Source organism: Myotis lucifugus, unplaced genomic scaffold, assembly GCF_000147115.1.
Source record: "Myotis lucifugus unplaced genomic scaffold, Myoluc2.0 scaffold_355, whole genome shotgun sequence".
NCBI classification, from domain to species: Eukaryota; Metazoa; Chordata; class Mammalia; order Chiroptera; family Vespertilionidae; genus Myotis; species Myotis lucifugus.
Window position 1 is genome coordinate 60000 of NW_005871403.1, and position 11997 is coordinate 71996.

An 11997-nucleotide genomic window follows, 5' to 3' on the forward strand; every position below is an offset into this window, starting at 1 on the left:
AACCCTCCACCCCAACCCACACCCACACCCCCCCCCCCACACACACAGCGGCACAAGTATGTATATCCTTTTTAAAAAAATAGAAATAGTAGTCTAGTACACACATTGTTATACATTTTGCCTTTTCACTAACTTTGTGACCTTAGAGAAGATTCCGTATTAGTATTTGTAACTTTGGGAAAGTTGCAGAGGATTCCATTTTATGTGTCCATAGTTGCTTTAACTAGTCTTCTGTTGGGCATTTTCAGTTTGTCCAGTCTTCAGCCTGTACAGACAGTGCTGTAATATCCATGTACATGTGTCATTGGAAACATGGGATTCTAATTGTGGGATACATTTCCAGACGTGGAGTTGCTGTGTCAAAGGATTGTTCATTTAAAATTTTGATGTCAGAACCTATCAGTGTATATTCTCACAACTGGCCCATTGAGGGATGTTCCTCCACATCTCCTCAGTACTGTGTTAAACTGCTTTTATACTTTGCCCACCTGACAGTGAAAAATATCTCATCGCAGTTCATGAGTGTAAACATCATTTCACAGGTTAAAGACCTATTTGTTTATTTTTTTCTTAATTTTTATTTATTGAATAGAGAGAGAGAAGTGGGGGGAGAGAAACATCAACTTCTTGTTCCATTTATTTATGAAGTCTTTGGTTGATTCTTGTAGGTGCCCTGACTGGGTATCAAACCCTCAACCTTGCATTTTGGGTCAATGCTCTAACCAACTGAGCTACCCGCCAGGCCTGTTTTTTCTTGTCACTGTTTGTTCATGTTCTTTGTCCAATTTCTCATTTGTTATTATCCATTTGGGAAATTAGTCTTTTGTCTCTGATGTCTGGCAAATACTCTTTTCTTAGTTTGTTCTTCGCAACTGCAGTTGACTGTTTTCTCAAGACCTTCAGTAGCGCTGTTTGGGGACATGGAGAGCCAGTCCCTAGCACGGGCTGTCTACTCACTCGGGCCTGGAAAGCAGGCGTTTTCCCGCCCCCACACACCGCCCCCCCCATGTCGACAGGGCTGTCTGGCCGTGAACAGGGACACTGTGAGGCTGAGTTGCTCTGTGTGCAGTTGACCTGCGAGAAGGCATGAGCTGTCCTTTCTCCAGCACAGGCCCATCTACACGAGTCTCCTGGCTGTGCAGGTGGTTCCCTGGGGGATCGGACGTGTCCTCATCATCCCGAGGGCCCTGCAGAGGGGCTCCCTAACCCGTTGAGCCTTTTCGAAGATAGATTTTTTAAGTGAGAAATAACATCTCTGTAGAAGGGGACACCTGTCTGTCTGTTTTCCCTTAGGGAGCGGAGAGCATCACCACGTACACGTTCAACACTCACAAGGCGCAGCATACCTTCTGCAAGAGATGTGGGGTGCAGAGCTTCTACACCCCCCGCTCCAACCCCGGTGGCTTCGGTGAGTAACGGGAACGGCACAGCTCGGGGGACACCAGTCACCGGGCTGCTCTGGGCAAATGCTGGTTAGCAAGGTGGGCACTGCGTGCTCGGCTTGCCCCTGCATGGCGAGACCCTCCTGCAGGCCTGTTTCAGAGGAACAGACGATGGGATGGAAGCCTGGCTCTGGTCGGTCAGATGCCAGCCCCATCCTGACCTCATCCTGGTGCTGCCAGCGCTGCCTCACGGGGCTGGCACTGAGGGACAGCGAGCAGGGGAGAGATCGGGGGCCTGTGGGAAGGGGGGTAACAATGGTGGTTAAAGGGATAAGGAAGCAAGATCGAAGGGCATTGATAATGCCCTTCAAACTTTTTGGTTCAAAACAGAAACAGGAGAACCCCCCAAAGTCCCTCTTCCGGTCCTACTTGATCTGGAGGCAGAAACAGCCTTTAGACCAGTGATGGTGAACCTATGACACACGTGTCAGAGGTGACACGCGAACTCATTTTTTTGGTTGATTTTTCTTTGTTAAATGGCATTTAAATATATAAAATAAATATGAAAAATATAAATCTTTGTTTTACTATGGTTGCAAATATCAAAAAATTTCCATATGTGACACGGCACCAGAGTTAAGTTAGGGTTTTTCAAAATGCTGACACGCCGAGCTCAAAAGGTTCGCCATCACTGCTTTAGACGGTTGTTCAGAATGAGGCCACTTGCCATGTGAATTGAAGCAGCGGTGGGGACGTCCCTGAGGGATCTCGTTCCCGTGGAGGCGCCGCCTCCAGGACTGGGGGCAGCTGGGCCGTGTCCTTGCCTCGCGGTGGGGAGGGCATGGCACCACCTCGCTCTTCTGCGCATTTCTCGGAGCAGCTGCTGCTCGTTCCCGTGTGTCACATGGTGGCGCCGTTTTCCTACCGTGAAGCACAGGAAGGCTTTGGACAGTGTCAGCTCCTGTGCAGATGGGGGGGCGTTTAATGCTTAGAAGCCACCTGGCTCGGCCAGAAGAGGCCTGTGAATTCTGCAGGCTGTCGGTCAGAGATGGGTCCCGGCGGAGCCGTTCTGCTCTGTACTAGCCGGTCCTGACGGGGGGCCAGCCGTGCCTCCCTGGCTGAGGAAGGCTGATCCCCGTCTCAGAGACGGGCAGAGTAAGCGGGACCCTGTAGGCTACATGCAGCCCAGGGGTGCTCGCGGGTGTGGGTTTGTCCAAGAGCCAGGAGCGCACCTGGTCTCACTCATACTGGGGACCCCTTTCTCTGTGCCGCTCCCCCCAGGAATCGCCCCACACTGTCTGGATGAGGGCACTGTGCGGAGTATGGTCATCGAGGAATTCAATGGCAGCGATTGGGAGAAGGCCATGAAGGAGCACAAGACCATCAAGAACATGTCTAAAGAGTGAGCGCCCGCTCTCTCCCTTTCTGGAAAGGAGGAACGATGGGGCCAGCAGCGTGGCTGCCCCCCTCTGCACTCGGTGGTGCCGGCGAGCGTGGCTGCCCCAGGCTGCCGGGCTCAGGCCGGCCACTAGCTCCAGCTCTGCCCTTGACTCCAGCTACATTTCCTTAGGCAGCTCTTTGTCCTCCATCAGCCCGGACTTCGACGTAGACTAGTTGACATCCTCTTTCTCTTCCCAACTTTTGTGTGATCTTTTAGAAAAAATAAATATTTTAATATTAAAGCAGTTACAGTGATTTATAATTTTCTTTGTCCTTTGATTTTGCTTCTGATTATAAGTCGTTTACCTCCTTGGTTAAGTTTATTCCTAAGTATCTTAATTTTTTTGTTGCAATGGTAAGTGGGATTGTTTGTTTAGTTTCTTTTCTGAGAATTCATTATTGGTGTATAAAACAACCATAGATTTTTGGGTGTTGTTTTTGTATCCTGCTACATTGCCAATTTCATTTATTAAATCTAGTCGTTTTTTGGTGGAGTCTGTAGGACTTTCTATGTACAATATCATATCATCTGCGAATAATGAGAGTTACTTCCTCCTTTCCAATTTGGATGACTTTTAATTCTTCTTGTCTGATTGCTGTGGCTGGGACTTCCAGTACTATGTTGAATAAGAGTGGTGAAAGCGGACATCCCTGTCAGGTTCCTGTTTTTAGGGAAAATAGTTTAGTTTTTGCCCACGGAGTAGGATGTTGGGTGTAGGTTTGTCATATATGGCCTTTATCATGTTGAGATATGCTCCCTCTATTCCCAGTTTGCTGAGAGTTTTTATAAAAATGGGTGTTGGATTTTGTCGAATGCTTTTTCTGCGTCTATTGATATGATCATGTGATTTTTGTCTTTCAGTTTGTTTATGTGATGTATCACGTTTATTGATTTGTGTATATTGTACCAGCCTTGCATCCCTGGAATGAATCCTACTTGGTCATGGTGTATGATCTTTTCAATATATTTCTGGATCTGATTTGCTAATATTTTGTTGAGGATTTTAGCATCTATGTTCATCAGGGATATTGGCCTGTAATTCTCTTTCTTTGTAGTGTCTTTATCTGGTTTTGGAATGAGGATAATGCTGGCCTCATTAAAGGAGCTTGGAAGTGTTTTTTCCTTTTGGATTTTTTGGAATTGTTTGAGGAGGATATTGTGTTAGTTGTTCTTTGAAGGTTTGATAAAACTCCCTTGTGAAGCTGTCCAGACGCAGGCTTTTGTTTGCTGGGGCTTTTTTGATTACTGCCTTCATTTCATTAGTTTTATTGGCCTATTCAGGTTTTCTGATTCCTCCTGATTCAGTTTTAGAAGAATGTATTTTTCTAGGAATTTGTCCATTTCATCCATATTGTCCAGCTTGTTGGCATATAGTTGTTCATAGTATTTTCTTACAACCTTTCGTATTTCTGTGGTGTCAGTGGTTACTTCTCCATTTTAGTTTCTGACTTTATTTATTTGGGTCCTCTCTCTTTGTTTCTTGATGAGCCTGGCTAATGGTTCATCAATCTTGTTTATCTTTTCAAAGAACCAGCTCTTGGTTTCATTGCCTTTTGTATTTTTTTTTTTTTAGTCTCTATGTCATTTATTTCTGCTCTAATCTTTATTATCTTCTTTCTTCTACTTACTCTGGGCTTTTCTTGTTGATCTCTTTGTAATTCTTTAAGTTGTAGGGTTAAGTAGTTTATTGTTAATTTTTCTTGTTGTGTTTTTTGAGGTAGGCCTTTAGTGCTATGAACTTCCCTCTCAGGACTGCTTTTGCTGTGTCCCAGAGATTTGGGGTTGTTGTGTGTTCATTTTTATTTGTTTACAGGAAGTTTAATTGTGTTTTTTTTTTAGACATTAAAAAATAATACATACTTTTTTAATTTCAGAGAGGAAGGAAAAGGGAGAGAGAGATAGAAACATCAATGATGAGAGAGAATTATTAACCGGCTACTTCCTGCACACCCCCCACTGAGCTCAAGCCCTCAACCCATGCATGTGACCGGGAAACAAACTGCAACCTCCTGGCTCATAGGTCAACGCTCGGCCACTGAGCCACACCAGCCAGGCCCATCTTAATGTTTTTTAAGTGTACAGTTCAATAGTGTTAAGTGCATTCACATTGTGCATCCAATTTCCAGAACTGGTTGTCTTGCAAAACTTAACTTCTGCAAGTTACCCATTAAACAACAAGTTAGAATCTACATTTTTAAAGGAAGCAAGATTTAGAAAGATAGATGGGAGAAGTAACTATGAACAGGTATGGGCACATGCTAATGGCAGGCTAATTGGATACTTGTGATGGAAGAAGTAATAGAAGAGAGCAGAAAAGTATGTTGAAGTCAGACTGTGGACTGTCCTAGATATTAGGCTCGGGAATTTGGCCTTCATTTCACAGGTATTGGGATCCCTGAACAGCTTTGAACAGGATAAAGAAAGCCTGGCCTGTTATGCACTCTCTTTTTTTTCTTTTCTAAGTTAAGTGTTTATATATATATATATATATTTTAAAATCTTTATCGTTGAAAGTATTACATAGGTCCTCCTTTCCCCCACATTAATCTCTTCCAGCCACTCCCATCCCCACAGCCCCCTGTTGAACACTCTTTTGACTGGTTTCCTGCCTCACTCGGTGCTTCACATTGCTTCCTGCATGCTACAGTCATTAGCTTTCCTACAGCAGTCCTTTCATCACCAAATAGAGTATATACATCATGGCAAATCTTAATAAATATTTGCTCTTTGCTTTAGGAAAATCAATTGAAATGATTGCGAGGTAGACTAGATAAGGGGAAAAGAGATGAGAGGAAATTCAGTAGTTCCCCCTGTCCATGGTTTGGCTCTCAGTGGTTTGTTACTCATGGTTAACCATAGTACCAAAGTATTAAATGGAAAATTCCACCTTACTTCCTCCCATCATGTTGGCATGTATCATCTTATCAGAAGTAGGGAGAGTACAGTGCAATAGGGTATTTTTAGAAAGAGAGACCACATTTACATAAAATTTATTACTGTCTCTCTCTATATAAAAGCCTAAGTGACCGTTAGGACTGGATGACTGGCCGGTAGCTATGACACGCACTGACCACCAGGGGGCAGATGCTCTCACAGCCAACCTCCCGTAGTCCCTCCCCAACCCGCCGGCTGGCCCTGATTGGCCCTGATCGCTGGCCAGGCCAAGGGACCCCACCTGTGCACGAATTTGTGCACCAGGCCTCTAGTATTGTTATAATTTTCTGCTTTATTATTGGTTATTGTTAATCTCTTACTGTGCCTGATTTGTAAATTAACCTTTATCATAGATGTGTATGTACAGGAAAAGGTTTGGTGTTCTCCAGTTTCAGGCATCCACTGGGGTATTAATCATCTCCCTTGCAGATAAGGGGGGACAGTTGTACACATGGACTGGGGTTCTGTGTGGTCACCATCTCTGCCAAGTCATTGACAGCCTGTTGACAGACACCTTGTTCTGACTAAGGTGAAAGGAGTTGATAAGTTATACAGGTAAAACATGAGTATATTATACAGTGAATGTTCCCTCTGGTATATCATACCTACCTTGTTAATTGCAATATTATGTAAAAATACAAATTTTATTTATCTTTAAAAATTAAAAAAATATGTTTTTATTGATTTCAGAGAGAGGAAGGGAGAGGGAGAGAGAGATAGAAATATCCGCCCCCTACTGGGGATCAAGCCTGAAGCCCTGGGCATGTGCCCTAACTGGGAATTGAACTGTGACCTCCTAGTTCATGGGTCGATGCTCAACCAACTGAGCGACTCCAGCCAGGGCAATTTTGTGTATCTTTTAAAAACATAAATTACATCACTTTACACCTTTTGTTCTCACAACTTGCATTTTTGTTTAGAAACCTCAGTAGATATATCCTCATTATTAGCTGTTACATAGAATTGCATAGTATGGGTATAATTCATTTAACCTTTTTTTTTCATGGAAATTGGGGTTTCTAGTTTTTGCTTTACAATGAGTGTTAATGATGAACATTATTTTACATGCCTCTTTACACATGTATTCTTTGAGGATATAGAAGTGAAATTATTGGATTGAAGATATGCATATTTTAAATATTAAAAATATTGCTAAGTTGCCCTTGAAGTGTATGCTAGCCTCTAAAATATCCATCTGCCCTGCACATAGCAGAGTGCCCTCACTATCACCTGATGTTATTAGTCTTTTTTTTTCCTTAAAAATAATTTATTCATTTTCCGATCATAAGGCACAGGACCGTGCAAGTGCGATGCCTGAGACGCTGTGGCTGCCGTCCTGCCTGTGCATCTGTAAACCCCTCTGTGCAATACCAGGTCCCTCCTGCCCCAGCAGTTGCTGCATCCTCACAGCTGTGTCTAGTATCGTGTGGGAAGTTTAAAGAGTTTTCCAGCTTGTAGATGCTGAAAGGGAACTAGCTGTTCCAGGTGCTCATTTCCTAAAACTCTGAGTAGGTCACAGGCAAATTACGCCCAACTGACAGGGCCATGTAAAGCTTTTAAAAGGCCTTTCTTTAAACAGCAGTGACTAAGGCCCCTTCTGTGCCCCCAGCCTTCTAAGGCCCAAGGCAAGGTGCCTGTGGCCCCGGAACAGCCCCTGGGCTTCCCCACATCCTAGGGGGCGATGGAGGAAGGGCAGGCCGGGCCAGGCGTGAGGAATAACAGTCAGTGTTATTGGGCTCAGACCAGGAGTCCATGGGTCTTGAGGACCGCTGTGAATTTGTTGATTTTCTTCTCCACGTTCTTTTCGGCCTGTTTCCGTAGCCTCACGAGCTGCTTTCTCTTGCGGTGATGGACCTTGGCCTTCTCCTTCCTCTCCTCCTCCAGAGGGGCTGTGCCGGCCTGGTATTCCAGCCACCCTCGTAGCCAGGCGCCCCAGGCAGGCAGACTCCCGGGCAGGCTGCAGACGCACAACCTTGAGGGCGGCGGGAACCCCATTCGCTTTCCTTGTCATAGGGCGGTGGGATCCTGTCAGACACCTGGAGGCGGTCCAAGGCGGCCTGGCCGCTGGTCTTGTGGGGCAGCGTGCCTCGCTCGGCCGCCAGAAGATGCGGCTGCGGGCTCGGGAGTGCTAAGGGCCACGGGATGGGTTGGTGTTTATCTGTTTGCAGAGGAAGGCCAGGAACTTCAACTTGTTTCTGTAGAAATTGCCAGAAATGTGATGCCCTCACAGAGCACAACCACCACCTTGCGGCCCAGCAGTACCTGCTTGGCCACGATGGCCGCCAGGCGGCCCAGAAGATGGCCTCGGCCATCAAGCACCAGGCCCTGCCCTCCGCCATCCTCGGCAGCCGCCTGGGCTATTAGTCTTTTTAATTGTGACCAGTCTGTTGGGCAAAATGTTTCATTTTTTAAGTATCCATTTTCCAGATAACCTGTGGGATTGAGCATTTTTTAATGCTTTTTGGCCATTTTAATTTCCTGTTCTGTCAGTTGCTTGATCATGTCCTTTTCCCATTTTTCTTTGGGGCTGTTTTTTTAACCTGCCAGTTAAAAAATATTAGTAAAACATCAATGAGAGAGAATCATTGATTGGTGCCTCCTGCACGCCCCCTACTGGGGATCTAACTTGCAATCCTGGTTCATGGGTTGATGCTCAACCACTGAGCCACACCAGGCAAGAATAGACTTTTTATTTCCAGTACTCCCCTGAGGATATGTTTTTGAGAGAGAAAGAGAGAGAGAGAAAGGGAAACACCAATGTGAGAGAGAAATATGGATCGGTTTTCTGCCATATGTGCGGTGACCGGGCACCAAACCCACAACCTAGGTATGTGCCTTAACCGGGAATTGAGCCTTCAACCTTTTGGTGTATGGGACAACCTTCCAACCAACTGAGCTACCTGGCCAAGGCTAGACTTCTTTATTTTTATTTATTGATTTGAGAGAGAAATGTTGATTTGTTGTTCTACTTATTTATGCATTCATCGGTTGATTCTTGTATGTGCCCCGACTGGGGATTGAACCCACAACCTTATGTTTCGGGACGACGCTCTAACCAACTGAGCTACGAGCCCACGGCTGAGAATAGGTTTTTTATGAAACTGAACTTTATCATCTAGGAAAGCGACATGTCTCACCACTTTGATTTGTTCTTTTATGCTCTTCAGGTAAGTTTCATGCTATTTTCCATGTAGAAGCAGTTTAAATGGCGCATTGTGTGTTGGCTTTATTTCCGGCTAGCTTTTCTTTGTTTGCTTTTATGAATGGAATCTTCTCTTACAATTTGCAGTTGGTATTGCTGATGGAGAGGAATTCTGTTGTGCCTGGTGTGTTAACCTTTTATCCGGCCACTTGTTGAATTTCCAGTGACTTTCTAAGCGAGTCTGTTGAAAGTGTCCCCTGGCAGTGAGGCCGCTAGCAGAAGTTGGAACAGCTAATGGGCCCCTGAGTGGAACCTGTCCTAGCTTGAGCCTCCTTAGCCATCCTTAGAGGTTGGTATTTTCCCACTTGTTTCAGGGGAAGCCAAGGTTTGGTACCAGCCAGGAGGACTTGGAATCAGACGCCATCCATAGCAGCCTGGCACGTTTGGAGCGAGCTCTCAGCTGGAGAGCACTCGGCTGGCGGCCACCCTCACAGAGCACTTTCCCTTCCTTTTGGTCCCTCGGCCAGAACCCGCCTCACTCCTTATTCCTGCCATGCCCTCTCCAGGGATGTAAGGGGGTTTGCTACAACTTTGTTTCTATTTTCTGATTTCATAAAGGAAGGGAACAATTCTGAAGCTGCAAGAACTTCCCAAGGTCGCATTCCACTAGCTGTCGTTAGTGGAAATCCCGCCCTGGGCCTCTCTCAGAGCCTCTCCTGAAACCACCTCCACTTCTCCAAAGCGCACGGCACTAGGACCAGTGCTTGCTTTTGTGGCTGATGACAAGCTCACGGAGGATCTGTCATCCCCTGCACCTCCTGGTCTCTGTCCAGCCTGGGCAGCAGGGACTGCAGTCGCTCCAGCTCAGGCTGCGTGTGGGTTCCTGGAGAGCACGCCTGTTTCCTGGGGTTTCCCAAAGCAGCAGGAGAAATAAAACTGAATTCTGAGCTCGTAGGCTCTGATTAACTCTTTAAAGATACTAGGATTCTCTTCGGTACCTCTTGCCTCTTCCAAACTCCTCAGACCTTGCCCCAAGGCTCACCTAATTAGACCAGGTGTCTTCAGCTTCTAATTACTGTTGACTTCACTTCCATGTGGATTTTCCTTTTAAGAATATCCGCCTGGGACGGGAGCCCAGAGGCGGGAGGAGGAGTGCGAAGAGTCGGCCTTGACCAAGACTTAACACCGACCAAACTATGTTTTCGTTCCCCAAACTCTTGTGGTCCAAGGAAATAAACACTGCATCCTGGTCAGCCTGTCTCTGTAAGGTTTGACTGCTTCACTGTTCACAGAATTCACTGACGTCACCTGCTCTCTGCACCAGCTACCTCGCTGCTTTTCCTCGCTGACCAGCTCGCCTGGTGTCCCCACGTAAGATGTGCTTCTTCCAGGAGATGCTCAAGATGATCCACTGATACGTAGGAAGAAACTGTTAGAGTTTCTGTTTGTCCTTTAACATTTTATTTTTGTGTATGCTTTATAAAGTGTGTGTGAGCACTTAGGACAGATGTATTATTGAAAAATCAAAATCAGGAGATTCTTATTCTTGCTCTGGCTTTTTGATTCTGTTTCCCCCGGTGGGTGCTGCCATCAAACATCTGTCTATGCACCTTTGTGCTGAGGATAAATGCGTGCACGCAGAATTGCAGTCAAGGGACATGTGTGTTTCATTCTTTTTGGCACAATGATTTCCAGAAGATTCGCCATCTTATGTTTCCTCCATTAGTATAGCATATATATGCCCATTCCCTCACCTGAAGAATTATTTTTATAGAAGTCTTTGCAAATTAGATGAGTGAAAATGGCATTTTCATTTAATTTGTGTTTCTTTAATTAGCAGTGTGGTTTGTTTTCACACTGAGTGAGCGTGTGTGTGTGAAGAGAGAGAGGGAGGGGAGAGACCTCTGCAGTCTTCCGTTTCCTCACCGCCGAGGTCCTCAGGACACCTCTCCCTCTCTAGTTCCGTCACCACCTTCATTGTTGCTTTAATTTGCATGCCCTGGTTGCTACAGAAGTTAAATAGTTCTTGATACTTATTGGCCATTTGGATTTCCTCTTTTGTGAATTTTCATCCTTAATCCATTTTTCTTTGGGGATGTTTTCTTATCAATCTTTATATACAGTATTAGGGATATTACATCTATAATATCTGTTGCAACACTTAGAAAACTTGTGACATATTTGTCTCTTTTTTTAAAAATATATTTTATTGATTTTTTACAGAGAGGAAGGGAGAGGGATAGAGAGTTAGAAACATCAATGAGAGAGAAACATCGATCAGCTGCCTCCTACACATCTCCTACCGGGGATGAGCCCGCAACCAAGGTACATGCCCTTGACCAGAATCGAACCCGGGACCTTTCAGTCCACAGGCCAATGCTCTATCCACTGAGCCAAACCAGTTAGGGCTTGTCTCTTTCTTTATATCTTATGGGTTTCTAGCCTGGCTTGGTAAGGTCTGCCCCACTCCAAAGTACATATGCTTTTAGTTTCCCAGATTTCTTAATGATATATATTTTTAAAAGTTTATTGATTCTATTTATTTATTCATGTTTGTTAATTCTCACTGGAGGATATTTTTCCCATTGATTTTTTAGAGAGAGTTGAAGGGAGGGAGGGAGAGAGAGAAAGAGAGAGAAACATCAATGTGAGAGAGACACATTGATTGGTTGCCTCCTGATGGGCCTGGGATCAAACTTGAAACCCAGATACATGCCTTTGACTGGGAATTGAACCTGCAATCCTTCAGTCCTCGGGCCAATGCTCTAACCACTTAGAAACACTGGCCAGGGCTACTTATTGATTTTGGGGGAGAAGAGGGAGGGGGACGAAAGGAAAGGGGGAGGAGGAGGAGGAGGAGCAAAGAAGAAGAAGAAGAAGAAGAAAAAGAGAGAAACATCGATTTATTATTACTTGCTGATGCATTAATTGGTTGCTTCTTGGATGTACCCTGACCAGAGATTGAACCTGCAACTTTGGCGTATCGGGCCGACTCTCTAACAAACTGAGCTACCTGGCCAGGGTCAATAATATTTTACTTGTTTTGGTTTTTATAGGTAAATCTATAATTCATTTAGAATCATTTTTGTATTTGGTAT

General features: G+C 45.1%; 1 protein-coding gene and 1 pseudogene across 1 annotated transcript in view; one reads left to right on the forward strand and one right to left on the reverse strand.

Moving 5' to 3' along the window:
- CENPV (centromere protein V) overlaps window positions 1-3052 on the forward strand; it is a 17524-nt gene extending 14472 nt beyond the window's left edge. Inside the window, exons 5-6 of the mRNA XM_006101402.3 lie at window positions 1294-1408; window positions 2664-3052. Of these exons, the coding sequence (XP_006101464.2) occupies window positions 1294-1408; window positions 2664-2788 (240 nt within the window). The 3' untranslated portion in view covers window positions 2789-3052. The remainder of the gene's footprint in view (window positions 1-1293; window positions 1409-2663) is intronic.
- A 4442-nt stretch (window positions 3053-7494) lies between these two features.
- Window positions 7495-8205, reverse strand: LOC102438558 (annotated as a pseudogene).
- Between the last annotated feature and the right edge of the window lie 3792 nt (window positions 8206-11997).